The following is a 25,974-nucleotide window of genomic DNA, read 5'->3' as shown; positions in this document are numbered from 1 at the left end:
AACACACTGATAAATGTATAAAATTACTTCAAGCAGACAATCATTTGAACAGTGAGAAACCCAAGTTGGAAGAAACAGAGGGTGCAGTTCAGAAAGTATCAAAAGTTATTCCGAGGACAGGCTCAAGTTTTTCGAAGAGACAATTGCAATATGGGAAAAAAGGTGATGATAGACAGGAGATTAGACCTCCAGTGGGGAAAAGTTGGAATCGCCAAGGGCCAGTCAAAGACAATAGGAATTTCTTCAGAGAGGGATCTAACTTTTCCAGAGGTTTTAAAGAGGCAGTGACAAACAGAGATGCCACTACAAGAAAATGTTTCCGGTGTGGGAGCTATTCACATCTTGCATCGGACAAGGAATGTTTTGCAGTGCATGTCATATGCAACAATTGTGGCATACGTGGACATATTGCTAGATGTTGTAGAAATGTTAATGCCAATTCAGGTCAAGTATTTGATGTTAGTGTAAATAATGAGGAGGATGAGTATGTAGAGACTGGTAGAGAAGTGGTATTTATGGTGAATGCCATTGATGGTCAAGTGAAAAAAAGGAAACCATATGCTATGGTGTTGATTAATGGGATACAAATATTGATGCTTATGGATAGTGGGGCGGACTATACATTAATAGGAGTGCAAGTATGGAAAGAGAGGTTTAATTGTTGTACATTACGAGAAAACAAGGTCAAAGTGAATGCATATGGTGACAAACCAATAGAGATAATAGGATATTTTGAAGCCAAACTGCAGTTTAAAGAGAGGGAAGCCACCACCACTATTTATGTTGCCAACAAAGGGGGAGAGTTATTATCGTGGAGTGATCAAGCTGAATTAAAAATCAGACTTGAAGCAGGTCATCCTGAACAGGTTTTAACAGTAAGTGGAGAGAGTGTGATCGTAAAGGAACATAAGCTTGGTTGCATGAAAGGGTTTGTTCACAAAATACGGTTAAAAAAAGGGGCAGTTCCCAAGATCGCGAAATTGCGCACCATTCCACTAGCACTAAAGGAGGGTGTAGAGAATGAATTGAAAAGAATGGAGAATGAAGGGGTTATTGAAAGAATTGACTCTTCAGAATGGGTGAGCCCCATAGTAGTAGTTCGGAAAGCCTCTGGGTCCTTGAGGATATGCATTGACTTAAGACACCTTAACAGTATGGTGGTAGCAGATAGGTTTCCACTACCTAGGATAGACGACCTACTTGTGGGTGTCTCTGGTTCAAGAATATTTTCGATTTTAGATCTCAAATCTGCTTATCACCAGATTGAGTTGCATCCGGATTCCAGAGATTTAACAGCATTCATTACTCCTAATGGTTTATTTAGATGTGTACGTATGCCGTTTGGCTTAGTGTCGGCGGCGAGTGTATTTCAGAGTATTATGTACAAACTACTAGGCGGAGAGAAAGGAGTAATGTATTATCAAGACGATGTTCTAATTTGTGGTAGTAATGATGCGGAACATGACAAAAGGTTAAAAAGGGTATTAGACATATTAGGAGAAGCTGGTTTAACAATAGCATCAGAGAAGTGTACCTTCAAAGCAAGTAAAGTGGTTTATTTAGGTCACGAAATCACTGCTGAGGGAATCAAACCTAAAGAGGAGGCTATTGAAGCAATAAGGAAAATGGAAGAACCCAACTCAAAAGCAGAAGTGTTATCGTTTTTGGGGTTAGTTGAATTCTATGGCAAATTTATCAAAAATTTGTCAGACATGTCAAGACACATGAGAAGACTTACTCGTAAAGGTGTGATATTTAAATGGAGTGAAGACTGTAAGCGTGAGTTTGAGATGATAAAAGAGGCCATAATCAATGCACCCATTCTGAAGACATTTGAAGAAGGGAAACGCACGCTACTTTTTGTAGATGCCAGTGACTATGGCATAGGTGCAGTTCTGATGCAAGAAGATTCTGAGGGACTGCAAACTATAGCATTTGCTTCAAGGTCCCTTAAAGACTCTGAAGTCAGATACTCAGTGGTTGAGAAAGAAGCTCTTGCTTGTATTTGGGGTGTTGAGAAGTTCAAGAGGTTTCTTTGGGGGAGGAATTTTGAGATTTGTACTGATCATAAACCACTGGTCAGTATTTTTACCAAGGGTGGCCTAGAAGGTGTATCAAGACGAATAATGAAGTGGGTTACAGCTCTTCAAGGGCTACAATTCACCATGATTCACATTAGCGGTGAGGTTAATGTAGTGGCAGATGCGTTGTCAAGATCGGTTCATAGAGATCTCCACACCAAGTTAGAGCAATCAGATCGGGAGGAAACATTTGAGATTTTTCAAGTACATGAGTCATTGAAAAAGGATGAGTGGGACAAAGAATGCAGTGAAGATTTAAGTTACCAGAAAGTACTAACATTAGTGAAAGAAAATGGAGTAATGAATTACAGAGGTGACATGGGAGGATTTGCCAAAGTTAAAGGAGACTTATGGATCAATGACAAGTATCTATATAGAGGGCATCAGATGATAGTTCCTCGGGGCATGAGGAGACAAATAATGGATCTAGCCCATGAAGGACATTTAGGCATAGCTAGGACCAAGGGTGCAATAAGATCTGAGTTCTGGTGGCCTGGAATGGATAAAGAGATTGAAGAGCAAGTTAAAGAGTGTACAGAGTGTCTGGAGGGTAACAAAGGTTTAAGCGTGCGAAAAGTACCCATGGTTATTAGGGAAACACTGAGGGTACCGTGGGATGAGATTGCAATAGACCTATTAGGTCCATTTAATATAGGAGGGACCCGAGATAGCTATTTGCTAGTAGTCATAGACTTACTGTCCAAATGGCCTGAAATTTGTTTACTCAGAGACATTTCTAGTAGCAGTATTACGAAATTTCTAGAACAATTATTCTGGAGAGAGGGCTTTCCCAGGAGATGTTTGTCGGATAATGGATCCCAATTAATATCCAAAGAATTTAGAGAATTCTTGGATAAAAATGGTATTGAACAGGCAAACACTTCCTTTTATCATCCCCAAAGTAACGGATGTGTTGAGCGCTTCAATAGGACGCTTATGGAAGCCATAAGAATTGCAGTAGCAACTGGTGGGGATTGGTTCAGGACAGCAATGGAAAGGACATTTCAGTATAGAATCACACCTCATAGTGTTACAGGATTAACACCATTTGAGATGTTGAGAGGTAGAAAACCCAATTCTCATCTATGTCCAGGATGGATGGGGAAATCCAGGATGGTTGATGTAGATTTGGAAAAAGTGAAGAGTAGAATGGTTGAAGCAGGAGTTAAATCTAAAGCAAGATATGATCAAAGAAACTGTTGTAGGGAAGTTGAAATCAATGAAGGTGAGTGGATCAAAGTTAAGTTGCCCACCAAAGTACGCAAGGGAGCGTCTTTGTATTCTGAGCCCAAACAAGTAGTAAAAGATCTAGGCTCATCAGTATTAGTCAGAGGTGGAGGTGTTTGGAACAAGGAGAGGGTAGCCATTGTCAAACATGTCAGAGGAAGAGAGTGACAATCTTCATATAGGTTCAATGGCATTAACAGCAATTTCGATGTATACTAATAGCATAGTTATATATAGGACTGGTTATTGTCAATTCACTTTAGTTTAAGCATGGGTTTTTGTGTCAATTCACTTTAGTTTAAGCATGGGTCTGTGTTCAACATAATTTTGGGTCTCCAGAACCTGTGGCACTTTAAATTAAGGACATCAGTTCAGACATTAGAGATATAGACATTTTTAAGCGTTAGAAAGGAGGGAGGTGTTAGGATATCAATGTTACAGGTAACCAACCAATGAGTCATCAGGGTTTTGAATACAGTACATAGTTCATCAGTGTTTTGGTTTGTATGTAGTTTGGAATGTGGATCTGGAAACGAGAGGTTCCACGTTCCAATCTGGAGAGTGAAGAGAAGGCAAAACTGTGGACGGTGGTTGACTGCCTCTCGGGGGTCGTTGTTTCTTAGACTTAATAAATAAAGAGTCTATGCCTGTACAAGTTGGTGTCCCTGGTGTATATGGAACATAACAGCCTGCCTGCCTGACCTTGGCTCCTGCATGCCTCTTTAGCCCTCTTCTTCTTCACAGTCCCTGAGGGATTCTGGGACATGCAGTCTATTTTAGAAAATATCAATTTCTCTGCTTCATTAAAGGATTTAAGAATAGATGTTTCATCTGTGATAATATTAAAAGAGTAGTTATAAGGTTTAACCCTTTAAAAGATAGATGGGGTGGGAAAAATCACATAGTCGCCATTCCTGTTGGCATAATTTTGGCATTGTGGAGGATATGGGGCTTTAGGGGTATAAAAGAATGGTTCTGGAGAGATTGTATCTTTGGACTTTTTATTCCTACGTTTTACTGACTTAGTTTGAACCATAAACTGACATTCATCAGAATGGCAGGATGAGAAACCTGTCTTGGAATGATCTTGCCATCATCCGAGGAGCAATACCATGTTTCGCCCTGTGATATCACCCCACTACTCTGGGACCTGCCTCCACCCAAGTGATCCTCCTGCAGTACACCACCCCCAGGATTGGGATCAGGAAGCGTCTCCCCTTACCTGGCCATCTGGGAGGAGACTTTAGGCGGGGTTTTAGTGGGGGATCAGCATGATTTTCCACATACCCTTACCATAAAGACCTGACCTCGCAGCCCAGATTCCACCTTTGCCTATAATCTGACCACCCCTACATTTTTAATAATTTTCTCATTTTTACAGTCCCATATGGGTTCTTCTGGAAAAATGTGTTAATGGATCCAAGAATACTGAGGACAATATGAATTTTTCATATGACGATTTACATTTCACTAATTTCTGAACCGGATATTCTGTCTACTTCAATAAATTCTTCAATCTCCACTACTCTTAATATCTCAGGGTCTTCGTCCCCGCTAATTTTAATATCATGAGGAGTTGGAGAAAGAGAGGAAGAAACTTTAATATGGGGTGTTAATATCAAGGTAAGTTTACTATATGCTTTTAAATGATCATCTGATACCCTTTCGTTATTAGACTGGGGATTTTGATGGAAAAACAATGTTTCATGAGCTGGGGGAAAGGCTTTTGCCTCAGCTATCTATTGTTTTAATTGCAAAAAAGTATCCCTAGATTGTACATGTACCACAAATTCCTCTATCTCTGTAGTATGGATTATTATTTTCATACAGGAATCCTATGCCCACATTGATGAGTCGACCCTAGTTTGTATCAAGCTAGTTAAATCCCACCCTGACACCATATGTGAGCGGTCACTAATGTGAGACTCACTACTATGTTTAGTTTTCTCAAGGTTTGGCATTTTATTTTAAACAAAAATATCAAATAAACCCTTACCAAACCTCCTCTGCCAGGTGATTCACAGCATTCACAGCAATTAGGCGCACCTGGAAAGACTGCCTGTTTCTTCCAGTCTCTTCCAATGCTGCCACAGCCAAACAGGGTTTGTAAGCACAGGACCAACTCAGAGCCTGCAAAATCTGTTCTTCCTCTGCTCCGGCGTCCCATATGTGGTCACTCTTTCTTGTGAACTGCCAGCCGTGTCTTCTAATTCTTCTGCTATTCCTGACCTTCCAGCTCCAGCTTCTTTCTACTGCTCCTCCCTGCTGCAGCCTTTTATGCCCCTCGGGTGGTTTAATTGGTTTTTGGTATAGGCCTTTAGACGTAATTGCTTGACCCTGACAAAAGCCATTAGGCTTGCCTGCCTGACTTTGGCTCCTGCATGCCTCTTTAGCCCTCTTCTTATTCACAGTCCCTGAGGGATTCTGCAGTAGATTTGAGAAAATCTCAGTTAGAGAAACTTTAACTTTAAAAGTTTTAAGAATACATTTTCCTACCTTGATATTATTAAAGGAAGAGTTATAAGGTTTATCCTTTTTAGAGATATATGGGGCAGGAAAAGTCACAGATTCGCCATTTCTGTTGGCATACTTTTGGCTTTGTGGAGGACATGGGGATTTAGGGGTATGAAAGAATGGTTTTGTAGAGATGGCATCTTTGGACCTTTTATTCCTAAGTTGTACTTACTTAGTTGAACCATAAACTGACATTCTTCAGGAATGGCAAGATGCTATAACCTCTTTGGGAATTATCTTACCATCATCTGAGGAACAATACTATGCCTCACCCGGGGCCCTGCGTCCACCCAGGTAAGCACTACCCCCAGGATTGGAAACAGGAAACATCTGCCCTCTCCTGGCCCCCTGGGAGGAGACTTTAGGCAGGGTTTAGTGGGGGATCCACAGGATTATCTGCACTTCTCTTGACAATTCTTTGTCTCTTGTAAGCCAACAACCAGAGGCAATGCCTCCCTTGCCCTCGTTCCTTCTCTTTCTGGTTGGGGCAACTTGGTTCACTTCCCTGCCAAGTATGGTCCTTAGTAAATTGCTCTCTGGTTTCCCTTCTTCTCATGGTAGTGGGTCCCAGACCCCTCTTCTTTATGTTTGTGTACTTGGAGCCATCTTCTCCCAAGTACAACCATGAGGAAGATGGCTTGTGTGGTTCTCGTGTAGTGGGTACCAGACCCCTCTTCTTTGCATGCGGGTACTTGGAGCCCTCTCCTCCCAAGTACCAGCATGAGGAAGGTGACTCGTGTGGGTCGCGTGTAGTGGGTACCAGACCCCTCTTCTTTGCATGCGGGTACTTGGAGCCCTCTCCTCCCAAGTACCAGCATGAGGAAGGTGACTCGTGTGGGTCGCGTGTAGTGGGTACCAGACCCCTCTTCTTTGTATGCGGGTACTTGGAGCCCTCTCCTCCCAAGTACCAGCATGAGGAAGGTGACTCGTGTGGGTCGCGTGTAGTGGGTACCAGACCCCTCTTCTTTGTATGCGGGTACTTGGAGCCCTCTCCTCCCAAGTTCTGCCACAAGGAAGATGACTCCTGTGGTTCTCGTGTAGTGGGTACCAGACCCCTCTTCTTTGCATGCCGGTACTCGGAGCCCTCTCCTCCCAAGCACCACCACGTGGAATATGATATGTGTTGTTCTCACATTGTGGCGGGTCCCAAACCCCTCATCCTTGCCTTCGGATACTTGAGGCCCTTTCTTCCCAAGTATCACCACGGGGAGGATGACTTGTGTTGCTTTCTTTTGGTGGTCCCAGACCCTTAAGCTTTTCTTGTTGAGGGACAGACCTGATTCACTTTCCTGCCAGGTACTGTGACTATGAAGATGCTGACTGCACCTTCTTAGTTTCCCACCAGCCAGCCTGAGTGCTCCCGCTACCTCTAGGGAGCCTTGCAGTGGGCTCTGGTCTGCACAGGAACACTGCAGTCTCAATCGTCCTCTGGGCAGCGTGGTCTTCCCTTCATGTGCTTCCCAGGCTTCAGGAACACTGGGAACTTCTCTCTGGTAGCTCACGTAATGGTCCTTCCACTCTGGACTGGCTCTGGTCCTTCCAGCTCCCCTTTTGGCATCCTGGTCCGATTCTTCTTTCCACCTTCCTGCACTGTGCTAGCTCCTCCAGGGAGAACTAGACAACTGCTTCCTGAGTCTTTCCTCCTTTTCTACTCTGCTTGAACCAATGAGTGGCTGGCAACCACTGGACCGCTCATTATGGTTCTTAAGAGTAATCTTCATGGGTCTGCACCTCCTCCTAATCCTAGTAGTTTTAATCTGCATGTTCTCCGGAGAGTCAATGGAGTTGTCCTTCGTCTCAGTACTTCTTTCCTTGATCTCCCTTGGGACTGTTGCACACTTCATAGTCCCAGTATTTTCAATTGAAATGGTAGGGTGACAATAACTCATAACCCTATTAGGCAAGCGGTTGTTGTTAAGGTTATAGGAAGGGGGTCTAGGCTCAGTGATTGGCTGGGATACCACATTCTCCTGATGAGGTTGTCACTGGGCCCACAACAGGTTTCACCTCCCATGAGATCCACCTCCTGAGTACCACCCTCAGGGGAACTGTAATGCTCACCTGATATCCACGGGGATGCCACACAGCCGGTTCGGACTTCCGACCACTTCAAACCCTTCCCTGGACTTGCTCAACCAAGCACTGGGCCTTGTTTTTTGATGTGGGGCGCTCTCCGTCCTGCCTTCGATGCAGGGGTGCGTTGGGTGATGCGGGCTGGAGGGTGCCTAGTTGCTTCACTGGCACGGGCCCGGCGGACGGGGCTTGCTGCGGCTTCAGCCCGACCGGTAATTGGAATGAGTCTTACAAACGTTCTGATGGCTCTAGTCCCTTTAATACTGTGTCTTTCTTTCCTTAGGTGATGAAGGTCTTGAGGATGGTGATGCGCTGCTGAAGTAAGTAGGAATGCGGAGCGTGATGCTTATTGGCTTCCTTAGCACTAACCAATGTTCATCTTTTAAGTGTCCTTTTAGGTGCCGCAGTAACCCAGCATGGAAGCGACCTGAGGAGATGAGCTGCGGTTAGAAAGTGCAATGTGCGGCGCCTCTTAAATGTTTTGCGCTAACCTGATGTGTCTTTTCACCTTTTTCAGATCAGCGGGATGCTCCGGAGCAAAAGTTGTCAGATCGACGGGAGTTCAAGTAAGGATTAAACTCTATTTGCAAATTCGATAGAGCTAAGTATTGCAGAATGCCTACTAACGTCTTTTCTTCTATTCTTCTCCCCTTTGGTAGGGCGCAGTGTGCTAAGATGGAGATGACTCTGTCGTAGGAATCTGCAAGACTGGGAAGAGCTGGACAGAAGTTGGATGCTCTTTGGGGTGAGTATTGGCAACAAAGTTCTTATTCTTGCAGGTGCGCTGGCGCTGAAGAAAGCAGTGGGCCTTTCTCAGGCCGGGTGTGGTTTAAATAGTCTGTAGGTATCCCAGGTATCCCTGGGCTGAGCCACAACCGAAAGACTAGACCGCTCATCCAGTTCAAGGAACTGAATTACATGGGGGCATCCATTGCCCCACAATACATTGAAAGTCCAATACTAAGTGGATCTCAGGACTGTGTGTGAGCTTGGTGCCAAAGGCGCCAAGTCTCAGTCCAAGTAGGTGTCTGGGGAGATGGAGAGGCCCTTAGGGGCCGACTAGGTGGCCGTGACCTGGCTCCAGCCTGATATGCCAGGGGCTGGGGGCAGAAATCGTGACAAGAACTATTGGGTAGCAGCCTCAACTCCCTGGCCTCATGGGAAGGTGCTCCGCCTATGGAAGCAGTGACAATACTCTGGGATTCGTCACACTCAGCAAACCGGACTAATGTACAAGTCTATGTCTTAGTCTACCCCACTACTCTTTTTCTCCCCTCAACAAAGTCCTCAGCTTTGCAACATATACTATTCAACCTACCCAGGGGCTCTTCTACCTTTACCTACTGTTGACATGCTGGGTGGTCTCTATGCAAAATCTCTCTAAAAAATTCCTGCTACTCATCTATAAATCCAACCATTGTCTTGTCCCCCACTACCTTGTGGAGCGCATCTGACTGTATTCTCCCTCTAGCACTCTCATCCCCTTGTCTCGCCATAACCCATTATTTCCCCAACCCCTGTGCCTCCTCCTGCTTTCCCTCCTTTTCCCTACTTACCACGCTCCAATGGAATGCTCCCTCACTGGTCAGGAAAGCCATCTTTTCAGTCCAACGCCTAATAGCAAAAGAAGGTGCTCCTCAAACCCTTTCACCCTCCATCCAAATTAACCACCCGATGCACATCTCCTATGGTCTGTCCTCAGGACTACTCTATTTATAAACATGGAAATACTGGCATCAAGGTTTCAATGTTAAAAATATGATGTCCTCCAGTATCTAGTATATGTTCCTACACGTACCCCTTCGACACCTGGTATATGCTATTCAAACCAACAATGCTCTTATGTTAAGACCTTCACCTAGGACTGCCTCTGCCCTGTGTTATTCCCTACTTTTTAAGTAATTTCTGTGCAAATGTTCCTATCTTCCAAATCTGCCTTACATTACATTTCAATAAATCCCATACTTATTATAATAAGCCCATCTTTTCCATACCAGAACTTCTATTGAGCAATCTAACAGGCACCCACGCTATCATAAAACATCCACCCCCACCCCATTGTACTCTCTCCTTATTGTCTGTGCCCCTCCTGGCATCTTTTCCTTCTGCAGACTAATGTATGGATACACCTGGCGGGAACAAAATAAACCAATTCTTGGACAATAGGGTGACGGAATGCCATCTGTGAGGATTAATTGCCTGATCTCACTTTCCTTTTTAATGAATAAAATGATCAAATTACATCTGTTTCTGAGAGATCTGCTAAACAGACAGATCCACCTTTCATAATTCTCATGCCGAAATCATAGTCATCTTTGCTGAGACAGCCTCCTGACATCCCCAGTGCCTGCACTGCAGTGGCGGAAGGGCAAATGCAATGACCACATGTGTATTCATTTCAGATGCTGGAACAAAAAGTTTCAAAGGCAAGTTGGCTTTTTAATCGTATACACCACTGGTTCAAACGATAATAATGATGTGCCCTAAACAGCCTTGCGGCATGTTAAACTGCTCATCTAAGCCATGCCTGGTTATGGCATTGTGGCTACTGGGGCTTCACAATTATACAGCTGCAGACATGAGGTACTGGAGTTAGAGTGGCCAGAGTATTTGGTCCACAGTAGGGTTCCAACATCTTGGATTCTGCTAAGGCTCATTACACTTCCTGCGCCTTCCCCACTTCCTGAAGACAACCCACTAGGTGTATGAGGTCAGAAGGCAAAAGACACTTGTTACAGTAACCTGGATTTGACCCCTCACAAAAGGCTTGAGTTTGACTAACCCTTCCTTTAGGAGATTCATCTTTGAACTTGGAGACAAGAAGGATCCACCTGGAACTCTGTTTGGGATACAGTCTATTCTATTGCCCTATTGCCCTTTGCCATCGAGTTGACGACAGACGCTGCCAATAAAAGGAAAGTTCTTCTCCCTACCCAAGGATGACATTGCTGTGAACCCCAGACTTCTCTGCTGCCTGCAACCTGGATCCTGCTCACTGGAGTAGAAGTGCCCCTGTAAGTACCAGACAATCTTCCTGGAGTGTAAGTGCAGAAAAAAGGACTCATCTTGTCCATAGAGACGCTGGCCTGGGCCTCCCAGCCCCTTTTGCCACCTCAAGATCTCTTTGGGAGGCTTGACCACACAAAACCTACTTTGTGGCGTTACAGGACTTGCAGTTTTTCTTTTGGTACTCGAACTGCTTACCTGCTCTTCTAGATGTCCAGATGATGAGTTGACCTTTTGATGTGGAGCACCTCGACCACTGGTGTAACGGGGGGCCCTGCTACCACATGTCCTGGGAGGGGGGCCCCCTTGGACTTAAAAATAAAAAAATGTAAAAAGTTTTTTTATGTCACTCTGCTTCATAAAGAAATGATTTCCATTATGGTTCGGTCCTTAACGGAAATAATTTCTTTATGAAGTCGGAGTGACTTCAAAACGAAACCATTTCTTTTTTAAGTAATAGGGCTCCCCTCAATCCCATGACGTGTGTGAGTGTATGGTAAAAGGGTCCACAATTAAATGTATGGGTGGCTGGGTGTGTGTGTTGAGTGTATGGCGAAAGGGTGCACACTTAAATGTATAGGTGGCTGCCTGTGTGAGTGTATGGTGAAAGGGTGCACACTTAAATGTATAGGTGGCTGCCTGTGTGCCGGTATGGTGAAAGGGTGCACACATAAATGTATGGGTGGATGCCTGGGTGTGTCTGTATGGTGAAAGGGTACACATTTAAATGCATTGGTGGCTGTGTGTGCGTGTGTGTGCTTGTGTTCAGGGGCACAACGAAACCTAAATTTCAGGGGCGGTGCTAACCCTTCAAATTGGGAGAATTGCTAACTTCACAGGCGATGTAGGAAGGGAAAATGTATTTGTATGTGGGCCTCTAACTTTTTTATGCATTCTAATGAAACTACTATAGTGCAGCAGCAGTTAACTCTCTTCTTTAAGTCTGAAAGCACCCACTTATGGACTGCTGTGAGTATAAGCGGTCTCCTCTGCCATCTCCACTCTTCCAATCACTTCTGTGGCATGCAAGCACTAAACCCACATCAAGCTTTGACTTGCCAAAAAAAATATGCATTTGAATGCAGGTACCAACAGTGAGTGAAATGCTTTATGTTAGTAATTGCCAGTCCTTTATTAACAGCGAAACTCAGGTGACATTTAACATCTGTGTTCTGTTCTGTCCTGCAACGGCTCTGTAGGTCAGCCAGGTTGAGTCAACATACCACAAAATATCAGGGGGGTGGAGGGACTGAAGGCCCACCCGCTCAATTATGTTGCGCAACTACTTGTGTTTAATCCATTGGTTACGTATTGGTAATCTTCATTACTCATAGCCCTATTCTTTCCCGTCACAGTACTTGCGTATGAGGCACTTTGCCTCATACGCAAATACTGTGATGAGGTAGAGGGACACGGAAGTTGTGCCTGGCTTAAGTTACCTGTAATCCTCATTACTCCTAGTCCCACTCTTCCTCATCCCAGTACTTATCTATGAAGCCAGGAGCCTGATACATAAGCAATGGGACAAGGAAAAGCGAGGTGGAGGTAATTCTGGGCTGAGAAGCTGATTTTGGGGGTTGGGGCAGGGAGGGAGAGGGGATGTGTGGGGCAGGATGGGGATTGTGTGATAAATCGTAATGGTCATCCATGTGGGGGGTAAGCATGCATGATATGTGGTATTAGTGGCTAAAGAGGCATTTTGGTGTTGCTAGTCTAGTCATTTCTGAGGGCCTCATTACACGGAAGGCGGTAATCCAGGGTGCTTTTAGCACCCTGGACCATACCGGTAAATTACCGGCACCGCCTTGTTGGAAAGGGGAATTACCGCCCTATTCCAAGGTTGGCGGGGCGGTAATTCCCCCTTCCACCATTGCCCTTCCCCATTCCCATTTTTGCCCCATAGGGCATAATGGGAATGGGGAAGGAGCTAATTACGGCACTGCAATTTTGCGGTGCCGTAATTAGCACCAAGGTCCCTTAGCGGGTTGGTTTTTAACGCCTGCAAAAAGCAGGCGTTAAAGCACCAACCCGCTAAGGGACCTCGTAGTAAGGCGGTAATGGTTAACGGTCACCGTTACCATTAACGGTGGCCGTTAACCATTACCGCCTTCCGTGTAATGAGGCCCTTAGTGTTGATTCTTTTTTTTAACTGAGCATCTCTGATAAAGCAGTCTTGCTAAGTGTAATTACCTAGCTAGACTGGCACTTGGGTGCTGCCAGTGTAGCCATTTCTTACTGCGGTATTGTATATTTTTCTGGGCATCTGTGATAAAATAACCATGATGTGATTTTGCTTAGACTGGAAATTTGGTGCAGTTTAGGTATGTCTAAATGTGGCCTGGCATGCTTTACTGCAGTATGTTATTACGTGTCTAGATTGGTCTACATTGTGCAGCCAGTTGGACATGTTTTTATTGTGGCATAGCATTTTTTAATAGCAAAGTATTGTTTTAATGAAAGCATTAATGTTCCTGTGCACTGTTGGTAACTTGCATGTATTAGATTTTTGGACTGGTGTAACCCTACAAAACAATTGCGAACGCTCTGGCCTTTTTGTCAATTTTTCTCTGAAAGTATGCTGTACAATGCATTAAAACACATATTTACATCTTTCTCCTACTGCAGCGTGTGGCGTACCCCTGCAGCAGCAAGTTTGTACAGATTGCGCAAACGTGGTGATCTAGGCCGGTCCTCAGTGTGGCGCGACCCGTGGTTTGTTGCCGAGTTGGGGGGGCTCAGCATGGGTCGCAGGGCTCCCCCAAATTTTTCTGTTGCCCCACTGACCTTGACTCAACACGATCACCAGCTTGACTCAGTGGAAGCAACTGACTCAAAACACTGACTACCGTACCATGTTCAGCCTACTCACATACTGAATGACTTAGACTTAATGGGGCCACCTTCCAAAGGTGGCCCATCACCATTGCAAAGCTCTCAACCTTTCATGGCGTGAACACCTGATTTTAGATTTGGCGGTGAAACCCCATTGATTCCTATGTGCGTGTAGAGAGCTTGGTGGGTGAGAGAGCTGCCTAAGTGGCAGGTGACACCTGCCAAAAGCGTGTGAGTTGAGTGGTATGCCATTGTTCCGAAAGGGAAAAACAACCTAACCCATGTTTAACTCCATTAACTTCAAGGAGACTCTTCCTCCACAAATGTTTATCCTCCATTGAATCCATGTGATTACAGACCTAATGACTCACACCATTGACTTAAATGGAACTACCCTGCTAAAAGTCCACTTCAATTGGTTGGACTGCCCTTCCAAAATAGAGGACACGTGCATGGACTTCAATAAGATCGCTGACCCAAACCATTCCCCTCCTGTGACTTCAATGGGCCCTGTTATTTTGACTTCAATGGACCCGCTTAAAAAAAGGTTGACGTCTAGGGAGCAGAACGTGGTGGCCTGCACATAAAGAGAAGAGGGTCATAGTTGAAGGCTAGAGCCTAGGCTGGGGCCTGTAAGGCCCTGTTTGCCATGTGTGGAGGAGCCCCACAGATGTTTAACATGTGTCCATGTCGTCACCTGGGCGGCGTCAGCACTGTGTGATGACAACATTGTGCAGTGACGTCGCCGGTGGGCCTGAGCGCGGGACGTCCCGCGCGCATGCGCCCTGGCAGCCTCAGTTCCCGCCTTGGCTCCTTTCTTCCCCATTCAAACACGCCTCCCATTCCGCGCCGGTTGGTGCAGTGACGCAGCCTGGCGCGTCACATGACCCGCCTGCGCAGTTGGGCTATTTGAATCGCGCTTCCGCCATTTTGCAGCCGCTCCGACTCTTCTGGAAGGTGAGTGCGAGAATCTGCCGCGCATCGCCGCCATCCGTGCCCGCGCAGCTTGCAGCGCCAGACCGGGGTGCCCAGGGAGGCTCGGGTAGGCCGCTGATCCGGGAGAGCCGTGCGGGTTCCGTCCGCCACCGGTCGCAGCCCACCACAGAGAGCTTGGCGCGCTTTTCCCCGCTTCCCGCGAAGCCTGAGGTAACCGCTCCCTTCAGAGTGCGGCGCCCCAGGGCGAGGCGGCGAGGGAGCGTCCGGAGGCGGGCCCGGGGCGCCGCGGCGGCGGGAGCGTACGGAGCTACTTTGGGGGTTTATGGGAGTGGGTGTGATAGACCGCCGCGGGGGTTCAGGGCGCCCTCCGGAGCACGGGCGCTGCCCCGCCTCCAGTGACTGGGCCATGCCCGGGCAGGGAGAGGCTCGGCTTGCCAGGCCGGGGTTCCCTCTGCCCAGTCACGGGGCGGTGTCCATTCATTGCCCAGCGGTGGCCCTCCATGGGTCAAGCCGCAGGGGGTTCTGGGGGCTGTAGTCTCAGCTCTCGCCTGGTAAGGGCTCTCTGCACTAGTTTGCCTTCTTTTTTTGAAGAAGCGTGGTGTGCCGGGAGGTGTAGTCCGGGCTCCATGCTCGTGAACACGGCTAGTTCCGCTCTCGGGGGTGGGGGGGATGCTGGGAGTTGTAGTCGCTCGTGGTGTGATTGGCCTGCAGGGCGGCGTGGCGGGAGTTTCTGGGGGCCGCAGGCTCTGACCCTCTGCTTCCTCCTGTCCCATTCACAGATCTCCTCCGTACACCATGGCTTGCCAGGGAGACCCGCAGGTCCAGTTCAAGGTAAGATCCCGGGGCGCAGGGCATGGGGGCGGTGGGAGGGCATCGCATGCATGGGGCGGGCATCGAATGTAGGGCATGGGGCAGCGTGGGGGGGCATCCCATGCATGTGGTGGTGGGAGGCAGGGCATGTTGCGGGCATCACGTGTGGGACAGTGGGGGCCACTGCATGCATTTGGCGGTGGGAGGCAGGGCATGAGATGGTGGGGGGCATCGCCTGCATTGGCGGTGGGAGGGGCATCGCCTGCTTGCCATCTTAAGCTAACCCCCGCATCCGCACTCTCCTTTTGCAGCTCGTTTTAGTTGGAGATGGAGGCACCGGCAAAACGACCTTCGTGAAACGCCACTTGACTGGTGAATTCGAGAAGAAATATGTTGGTACGTAAGAAAGCTGTTTCCCTGGGGCTCTGACTAGTTACTTGTCGCGTGTGTGTGATCTACCCGTCCCCTTTTGGTTCTATTACCCAGCGCTGTGCCATACACTTCTGCAACAGGACAGATGTATGCACATGTCTGGCTCATTCATTGCGTTCTTTGTGGGTCATGTATTTTTAAGTATCCCTGCAACTTCCTTTAAGGCCAGCTGTATGTGCTGATACTCGACTTTTTTTATTGCAGCAACCTTGGGCGTAGAAGTACATCCTCTGGTTTTCCACACTAACCGAGGGCCCATCAAATTCAATGTGTGGGACACTGCTGGGCAGGAGAAGTTCGGGGGTCTTCGAGATGGCTACTACATACAAGGTATCTATTTTATTAGCTTTTTCAAGGTGCAAAATTGCGTCATGTGTCTCGGAGATGCGGGCAGATCCATCCTGTCTGGGGGCTTTCAGAACCTAACCAGCAAATGCAATGGTGGGTAGAACAAATCTCGGGGGGTTTGTTGCGTGGATTCACGACTCTACGGGTATCTGAATGGCAGCTACTTTTTAGAAAATGGGAAAGCATGCCTCGCCTTGCCATGAGTTTATTTTTCATGCTTTACTACACAGAAAAGTTTTTTTTAACGTTTGCATTTCTTTTCAGCTCAGTGTGCCATCATCATGTTTGACGTCACATCAAGAGTCACATATAAGAATGTCCCCAACTGGCATCGAGATCTCGTGCGAGTCTGTGAAAACATCCCCATAGTGCTGTGTGGCAACAAAGTGGATATTAAGGACAGGAAGGTGAAGGCGAAATCCATAGTCTTCCACAGGAAGAAGAATCTCCAGGTACGTCTGCAGTGTTGGCTTTGCTTAACTGGGTTTCTTGATTAACCATCCAAACTTAAGAACCTGAACGTGTTTTGTCATTGTGTTCTTTACAGTGGCAGGACCCGAGGACATCATAGGCGAAGGATAACTTTCAGCTGACCCTTTGTAGCTCATTATTGGGTATTTATAATGCCCCTATACAGCAAATGGTGTTTCAGGGCGCCACGGGATAAAGGGGGCGGCCACAAATAGGAGTAATAACTAACCGGTCCTAAAGAAGGGAGTGGGGGCCCACATGGTGAGTGCGAGGACAGGGCTGTACATGATTGGTGGGGAAGGGAGCCTGGCACTCGATTGATGGGCCACTGCAGTGCTTATTTGTGGGATGTAAACCATTACCAAACGGTAAATGTTGTAGCAGTCCTAATTGGGAGTCTTTGGGGGGTATAAAACACCAGAAGTGATGTTGCACCCGTACACCATATAACAGGTTTACATGATCTCCAGTGGGTGTTGATGATCTATACTGCAACTGCAGTTGTGTTCTCAACTTTTGCAGTTAAGTTTTGTGCAGTGTGCACATTGTGTTTGACAGGAAATATTTCCTTCCTGGGACTGAATGGGGGCTTTCATTGGAGATGGTTACATGTGCCACTAATGCTTTTTAGCAAACGGTTCTGAACAAGTAACATTGGCATTCACCGCTTGTTCAGTGCATAAGTTCGTCTTGCAAAATTGGTCAAGACTGCTAAACACTGTTTTAATTGGCAGATGTGTATATCCATCAGGGCAAGGCATGTGTCCGTACCTGCCTACATTTGAAAATCAAAAACCATTATGCTCCGCCCATAGCCATACAAGACTCCACCCAGTTACACAAGGCTCTGCCCATATGTGACAAAGGTAAACTATTGCTATCTGGATGCAGTTATCATTTTTATGGGGCCTTTTGCATTTGGAAGCATTGTACTTTAGAGGCACTGTTAGTGTGAACTCAAACTTGTTTGGCCTTGTACTCAATTGCTTTGTCAGGTGTGGGCCTCGCCCACCGTGCAGGACTAATCTAGCTGAGCTTGGCCTTGTTCGCATACCTCACTGTGTTGGCCTCCATGCCAATATACAGGACTCTCGAATCTACGCTATGTATAGCTCGCACCACTAGCGTGGACACAGGCTGCAGGCACGGCCAAGCATCCATGCATAGCAGAATATGCCTATGGCTAATCACATTCGGCCTAGTGCACACATAGCTAGCCATACAAACACCTGGCATACGTAAACACCTCACTAGCACACAGCGACCACCACCCGGATTGAACTTGGTATAGCTGCACACAAACTCTAACAATACGATACAACATTCGCAATAGCGCTCACCCCTCACCTTCCATGCTTCTAAACTCTATTTCCTCAGCATTCTTTTCTACTGCTCTTCTCTCTGGACTCCCTGCCTCTAATCTGCCCCCCTTACACATCCTCGAAAGCTACATCTCACCTTTCCCTAGTCTCTACTTTCTAAATTGTTCTACATGCTGAATCACTGGTCTGTCTCTTAACTTGCTTCTTCCCTTATTGTAGCTTATTGTAAAGCGCTTTGAATTAAGGCTCTAACATATATAACTCCTCAGCACCCACCCATGTGTCTGACCTCTCTAGGGCTGCTTAGTCGAGACTTGCCAGCCACCTGAGTCCTACAATGGCAACATGCCCGCATCTCCTCAACTAACCCCTAGAACTCTAACGACATCGACTGGTCACCATGGGCGTTCAAGCACATTGAGGCCACACAAGTAGGGAAAGAGCACTATGTAAACAAAATACAGTACAAAATAAATCCAGATAAAGGAGTTATTGCTAACATGTGCGAGCAGGTCTTATCAGCTGCAGGCAAGTGACCCTCCCAAGCTACATTTTGAAATGTGCACCCGCACACTATTTCATTCCGAGGCAGCCTTAAGTTGCTTCTGGGAATATGCCCCTATTTTCCCAACTACCAAGTTCTCACTGGCCTGCATCTTATGCAGGACGTAAATGAAAGGAGCAATGAGGGTAAAATGATTACGCATTTAGTCTGGTATTTACTCCTGCATATATGCATATTATGAGGGTTTAAAAAGCCAAGCAGCCCATCCTGAGCCGCTAGCCTAAACCTGGAGGTTAGGCAGGTATGCATGTGTCCTGTTCGGCAGAGGGACCTTGCAGGCTTGTTGGCCAGTGGTGCTATGAAGATGGCTTTTGTTGGACATGACTGACTTGGCTGCCTTTGCAAACTCAACTGCACTTGCCACTATCGCCTCTAATATTGCAGTAGGCCAAGCTTTTTTTAGACCGAACCCATTGAGTAAAAATATCCTTAGTGGTTCATTGATGATCATTGTTTGGACATAACTTCCCATGTTATGCATTAGCAAGCATGATCAAACTAAAAGCGAATCCCATATACAAAACCAATGTATCTTCAGTCTCGTTTAGATGTATTTTGTGTTCACATTACTTTAGTTAATTACATTTTAATGTGATATAGAATGAAGGAAAATTCAAACTTTACACAAACAATTATCCATTAATAACAATAGTAAAAGTAATCGAATGCTATTCAACACATTTTAAATCAGTCAAATATAAAATGAAGATTCACATTACTTTGCATTCTTGCTATTTTGTTTCAAATGGTAACTTTTTGTGTAACTTGCCGTCCTATTCCGTACCGTACTACATATGGGGTAATTTTCTATGGTATTGCTAGCTATGTCAATGCGTATGCAAATTAGGGGAGGATTCGTAAGCCTGACATTCATTGGAAATCATAGTTCATTTGGCGTCACGTCGGATGTCTGCATGCACATAGAGTTCCCGTCAATGTGCATTAATTGGAAGACTCGCCTATCCTTCAGACGCTTGGTTTGGGCTATAGAACCTCTTGCAAGAGATGGGCTAATCTTCGTTTTTGGTGCTGTCACTAAATTAGAGGGTCTCCAATACCTGGAGCAGCACATGCCATGGCACAAGTGCTCCAGGAAAGTTTTTGAGGTGGGAGTATTTTACTCTTTTAAACTTTGAGAGTAAATGTGGTTTTGAGTAAAAATGATTTCTCCACAAGATTAAAATGTATGCAACATCCAGCCGATGCGTGAACAACTGTATGGAAATCATTAATATGCAGCAGCTTTCTGCATTGTGACAGAAGATTTCAATGTTGAAATCACTAAAACCGAGCCAATTGTATAGTAAAGCATACATGAATTTGTGATTCGATAGCAGAATTTTCTTTTGAAAATTTCCTGGAGCTATTACTACCTAATGGTATGCCAGTGTTATGGTGCAACAGTGCAGAGGCAAGGACTCCATTCTAAATTCATCTAATCTAGTGGTCAATGGCACTGTACATGGAACAAATCACAATTACCACAACCAAGTCTGTACTCCATTATCCACCTTCGAACCCGCAACCCACAGATTGTAGCAACGAGTGCTCAACCGGCTGAGCTATCTTATTGGCTAACATCCTTCAGAGGTTGGTTAACTGAGTATCGACTGAGGTATAATCACAGTACATAGATGTATGATGAACCACTTGTGAAGTGCTACATTAAGTTAAATGCCATCTGGATTATCACAGGGACGAGTTTTGCTGAGTTTCTATTTCAATTACCAATTTGTTTTTGAACAGCACTTGCACAGTCAGGTTTTGGATTTTTATTTGTAGTCTTGAAGATTTGAGGCTAGAACACCTGTGATACCCTTGAGCAAAGACTCTGCTGCCACTGACCATTTATTGACTGCAAGTTCGAATGGATGTAAACTAGACTGTGCATAGTCGTTTTTATAATTGGACTAGATGAAGTAAAAATGATCTGCCTCTGCATGATTATACACACAGCACCAGAACTCCGAAAAATACAATTGCAATACTCGTTTGCTTTCACTGGAAAAGCATTACTTGTAAAAAATAAATAAAAAATAAAAAAATTCTCAATTGCAACTTCCACTAGGAAAACGTGGACAGTGCTTCTGAAGCTGAATTGAAAAACCATTTCTTTATCAGTATGCCGTTTTTTTTTGTTTGAAAGGCTTCAGAGAAATGCATTCTGTTTCAGAGGTGGCTTGAAATTACATCCATGTAGATAGCAATCACAAGAAGGGTTCTGTCAAGTAACACCTTGTTTTTCTCCACCAGTATAAAAGTCAATGCTAATTTTAATGTATGTCACCGAACTGGTATCCCTCTGTACCATGTATGTAACTAAGCTCTGTCAAGCGCCACGATGCCCTCGGGCTGCTGCATGCTCTACAAATTTGAATAAATACATTGCACTGCCCTCAGTTCTAAACCTGTGTAGTGTACCCAGGAAAATAACAAAGCTTGTGTATTTACAAGATGTTCATGTATGTAAACAAAGCTTGTGTATTTACAAGATGTTCATGTATGTAAAGGCCTGGTACTCGTACTCGCCTTATCTGGAGCCCTGCATGGCACTGCATCTTATCGCAAGCATAGACCTGAACATTGCCATGCAGCATAGATTTTTATGCACACATGCTTTCACATGCATGCACATTCACACGTGCGCACCCACCCTTTCAGACCCATGCACACACTAACCTTATGCGTGCATGAAAGCCTATCGATTAGGGAGCAAGGAGTGTGCGAAAGGAATAGATGGCCTCTGAAGAGTGGCAGGGAAATGGACATGCGTTATAGGGTCTAGTGGATACGTTCGATGAATAAAAAAGGAGCAAAAGCAAGTAAATGCTGTGCTGCCGAGTTAGGAATGACAATGGGTTAACAGTTGTGCCATCCTGGTTCCCTCCCAACATTTACAGCCAAGACAACACCAGTCTTCGGCAGATCTGCCAACGTGCTGATTAAAAGTAAACGTTGGGGGCAGCCTGGATCTCTGCTTTCCTTTGTATAGGGATGATTCAAAGCAATCCTGAGTTGCAATTCTAGTTATTTTGCCCTGGCCGTTGTAATTGTATTTAATGCATGTATTGCGCCTGGAAGGATAGGTGGTGTGCCACCAAGTGACAATTCTGGAAGTGGTTGGTACTATGAGTTAGAGTGCTGCACTGGTGCTTCATTTGACAGCATGCATTGTTTAAAGGCCCTTTCTGTGTAAAGTATTGTCTTTCAAAGCAAACATTCAGCGACGTTTGCTGGGTACTAGCTGGATGTCCAGGCTTTTTGTCGCACCATCTGAAAAGCGTACCCCATGAACAATTTTTATTTTAGCATCTGGATAACACTTGTGTATCCCTTGGGTGTACTGGCATTCTTGTTCAGAGCCACATCCTTTCTGGTGCTGTTGATCTTGCAGCCAGCCCTTTGCTGGAGACTGTCCCACCTAGTGCTTTATAATGCTGTACTTGAGGTCTGTTTCTAAGCGCGGATCTGGGATTGGAACCGCTGTTGCTCTGCGTGGGTCTTGCTTCCAAGACCAGTGCATTGCCCATGTGCTACCCGTTGCTCAGATTTAGGTGTTATCTCTGCTGCAGATGCACTGTCTGTAGTATCGGCTTTGGTTATGTACTGTTGGGTAGTTGTGAGATGGCACATTCTCCTCATCTTGGACTGTCTGCTATCCAGGAGTGGTGTGCCAACGATCTGTCTTTATGCCAGTAAAACAGATTCTCCTCATTGGCACACCTGTACCCTCCTTTCCGGTCACTCTCTGGCTGGTTCCCTTGGCTCTCCTACTCTCAACCTGTGAGGCTAAAAACCTCGTGGTCAACTTCACTCTATTAATCTCCTCACATCTGACTTCTCTAGTCAACTGCACCTAATTTTCTTTCCTCTCCTTACCCCAGAAGCTCACCGTCTCGAATTTGGTCTCTAGGCTGAACTACTGCAACATCCTCTTGCCTGCTTCTACTCTCCCTTTCATCCAGAACAGGACTGTGAGGCCTGTCCTTGGCCTCAAGCACGGGGATTGTATCTCCAGCACTGACTAAGTTCTCAAGACCTTCTACATTATCCACTTGTCCTTCTGGGGCCATGGCCCTCAATACCTCCAACTCCCTTCATAAATACCTTCCCACTCAAGTTCTTTGCTCCTCCAACTCCCTCGGGGTCAGTCGCTTCTCCAAGCAACAAGTTGGTGGTAGATCTTTCTTCGGCTGGGGTCTTCTCTTGAACTGCCTTAAACTTTAATCCATCTCCGGTTCTGGAAGCAGCTCAAGACCTTCCTTTGCTTCTGCTTTCCCTCTACCTCTCTACTGCTGATTTCCTGATACTGCACTGGTCACCTGGCTACCCTTTGATTTCGGGCCCAGGTCCCTGCCCACCTGCACTGACTCCCAGCAACCCTTGCACTTGTGTATCTCGAACCCTACAGTCCCCATCTGCACGTTTGGACACCTGCTGGCTGCACTTATTGTTTCGATCCCATTTACAGTACAGCACTGCTCCTTTACCCCCATCTCCCACCCCTGCACTTGCGCATTCTATTCTCACTGTCACGTGACCTCATACGATGGTCTGTTTCCCTGCCTTGTCTTGTTGCGCCTTGAAACACTTATGGCATTTGTAACGTGTCTAGACATATCAGGTTTGGGTGAGGGACATCTTGGTTCCTGGTGAAAGGGGGGGTGGGGTGGCAGTGTTTTACCTTTGGTTCAAGATGCCTTGCACCTAGTCCCCTTGGCCCTAGCTTGTAAGGTCATGGCTGAGAATCGCATATTTCACCAGGGTTGGTCTATAAAATTACTTCGTCAGTTCAGGCCCCCTTTCATTCTTTCTTTCCGCGCAGTATAGATTTGTGCATTTCCAGTGGCTGTTACCTCAAGGATTCCTGAGGGAGAGATTGGGAAATCGCCAAGTTGTTTTAACTGACTTGAAAATCACCACATTGAAAGTCTGATGACTGGCTCCCATATCCAGTTTGCTTCGTGCCGCAAACGCATGCAACCGGCCGTTTAAGGATGTTTATAGGCGTATCTTTGGGTGCGGCGTTCTAGCCCCTTCAACGGGTTAGTTCCCAGTTACTGCTCGCGTTTACACAGTCGCTGAGTATAGTTAAGTAAACTTCACGTTGAATTGGGTTTACCGGAGCCTGCACCCTCCAGCACTTTTGGGTTTGCTCGCTTTTGGCTCTGCATACCGCTGATGCATAATAGAGACCAGTCTATGCTCTTTACACTAACTTAATAGACTAACCAATGCCTGTATTTACTCTTTAACTTTTAGTACTACGATATTTCTGCCAAGAGTAACTACAACTTTGAAAAACCCTTCCTGTGGCTTGCAAGAAAGCTAATTGGTGATCCCAACTTGGAGTTTGTAGCAATGCCTGCCCTCGCACCTCCTGAAGTTGTTATGGACCCAGCATTGGCAGCACAGTATGAACAAGATTTACAGGTATGTTTTTCGAAGGTTGATGTCTAGGAAGTTAGGATCCTTTTGAAGTTATTACACGCATCCATTCTGCTTGCTCCCAATACATGTCCCCACCTAGCATTAATGCTCGTGTGAACCGCACTGAAGCTAGTGGGAAGGGAATGGTATTTTGTATAGTGCACTGCTCCCTTGTAACCAAACCGGCAATCCCACACAGTTATGAAACCCAAAGGCACTTAACTTGTACGAACCATCCCCAAATTCTTTACCCACCTGGTTTACTGCCAAATCGACAGGGTTAAAAGAACGGCATAATAGCCCCATACCGGCAGCTGCTGCAAACTAGACCCTGAGGGTTCCCTTTACATGTAGAGCTACCTATGCTTCCTGTCGAATTGCGTCCTCCCACCACATGCTTTCCTAGAACCACTGCGATCAGCATTACTTAAGCTCTAACTCGCATTCATGGTTTCCTGTAGCTGTTTAGTAATTCGCACCCTCTGGAATTTCATGGTGTACTTCAACCGGTCACTTATTGCTTTCGGCATTGTGTATGAGCATGCGCGCTATTGGCATCTGTCCTCCATGCCGCCTTCTGCTAATTCTAGACCTTGGTTGCTCTTCATAGTCTAGGAATTATACTAATGGCCCCCTTGTCATTTTCAGATTGCCCAAACCACTGCACTGCCAGATGAAGACGATGATCTGTGAGGGCGTGCTGCTGGAGCCCAGCGTCAGAAGTCTAGTTTTATAGGCAACTGTCCTGTGATGTCGATGGTGCAGCGTGTTTGCCACTTTATTATCTAGCTGAGCAGAACATGTGCTTAATCTTTGGGATGCTGAAGGAGATGAATGGGCTTCGGAGTGAATGTGGCAGTAAAATTAATTCCTTCATATTTTGGACCTGCGTATTTAGCTGTTTTGGACTGCAATTACTTTACCCCTCAAGTTTCAAATCTAATTTAAAGACTGCTACAGTCACATCACTTCAGTGGTGAACCCTGTTTGTTACTGTCATTCCCGTTCCTTTTTTCGTTTAGACCATAATAAAGTTGTATTTCAAATACCTAAGCAAGTGAACTTTTATACACTGTAAAGTACTTCTTTTAAGGATGCAGTTCTTGTGGAACCACCAATACTGTTTTCTGTTTGTTTTAATTGATTTTCTGGTTCTGTGGCACTGTAAAAACTAGTGCATTACCCTGTGTATTGAACATGCTACTAAAGGACTTTAGCTCTGCTGGTTAGTGTGAAGGTGACTCCATGTTGGCCCGTTAAACCATGCTGAAATGTTCCTTGTTTGCAGCTGCAGATGTTAACTATTGACAAGTCATTCCTAACCCTTTCCGTTTTTTGAACCTCTGCTAGGAAAAGGGGCATATAGGGCAGTTTAAAACATTACTGTTGGTGCAATCCAAGCTGGTGCAACCACTGGCTTGGGTGTCTTTGGAACATGGCATACAAGTTGCAGCTGGTTCATACATGTCGAAACGGATGCCACTTTTTCACGCCAATTCTAGCTTTTAAGTTTGATTGGTTTGGCAAAATGATGATTTGGATGCCTGCAGCAGTCATCCAGGGTGTGTACAGAGATGGAATATTGAGCAAAATAGATTGCGTTGTGAATGGTTTGTAATATGGGAATTAAAATGTTGGCGAGCTTGGACTCACACAGACGCAATGTCCAAATATTGGCTAATAAAATATTTAAAACCCGTGCTTAACCATGCGTAGTGGATTTGCATATTAATTGCCTTTGCGTTCATAACATTGTTTCAGATTATGCAACCAAAATCGTACTGGCCATACTATAGGCCTAATTAGCCCTGGCGTTTTGCACCGTGGCAGGTGTGATCATTATGTTAAAATACATTCCTTAACCCAGCCTACATGCCAACTTTTGGATTAAGAATGTGAGTTTGCCTGTGAGAAGCGATGGAGCTGC

The 25,974-nt window shown here is 45.7% G+C and overlaps 1 protein-coding gene across 3 annotated transcripts; it reads left to right on the top strand.

The window, feature by feature from the left end:
- The first annotated feature begins 14,468 nt into the window (after positions 1-14,468).
- Positions 14,469-25,753, top strand: RAN (RAN, member RAS oncogene family). Of its 3 annotated transcripts, none has more exons than XM_069620081.1 (7): positions 14,469-14,690; positions 15,449-15,500; positions 15,791-15,875; positions 16,116-16,241; positions 16,524-16,711; positions 23,880-24,050; positions 24,696-25,753. In XM_069620081.1, exons 2-7 carry the CDS (start codon positions 15,465-15,467, stop codon positions 24,738-24,740), a joined length of 651 nt encoding a protein of 216 aa, XP_069476182.1. In that variant the 5' UTR covers positions 14,469-14,690; positions 15,449-15,464; the 3' UTR covers positions 24,741-25,753. The 3 variants fall into 3 exon arrangements, with proteins under 3 accessions (XP_069476182.1, XP_069476183.1, XP_069476184.1); XM_069620082.1 differs by having other exon boundaries at positions 14,688-14,879; XM_069620083.1 differs by lacking the exon at positions 14,469-14,690 and adding an exon at positions 14,693-14,775.
- Positions 25,754-25,974: the final 221 nt, after the last annotated feature.

Source organism: Ambystoma mexicanum, chromosome 10, assembly GCF_040938575.1.
Source record: "Ambystoma mexicanum isolate Mex_15411 chromosome 10, UKY_AmexF1_1, whole genome shotgun sequence".
Classification (NCBI taxonomy): domain Eukaryota; kingdom Metazoa; phylum Chordata; class Amphibia; order Caudata; family Ambystomatidae; genus Ambystoma; species Ambystoma mexicanum.
Note: the sequence above shows the minus strand (reverse complement) of the source record. Positions and strands in the feature narration are given on the sequence as shown.

What these genes read in the sequence shown, in the direction of transcription:
- RAN (XM_069620081.1), top strand. Translation starts at nt 15,465, where the DNA reads ATGGCTTGCCAGGGAGACCCGCAGGTCCAGTTCAAG. An exon ending in ACCCGCAGGTCCAGTTCAAG is followed by an intron (nt 15,501 to 15,790) that starts GTAAGATCCCGG and finishes CTCCTTTTGCAG; the next exon opens with CTCGTTTTAGTTGGAGATGG. An exon ending in AGTATGAACAAGATTTACAG is followed by an intron (nt 24,051 to 24,695) that starts GTATGTTTTTCG and finishes TGTCATTTTCAG; the next exon opens with ATTGCCCAAACCACTGCACT.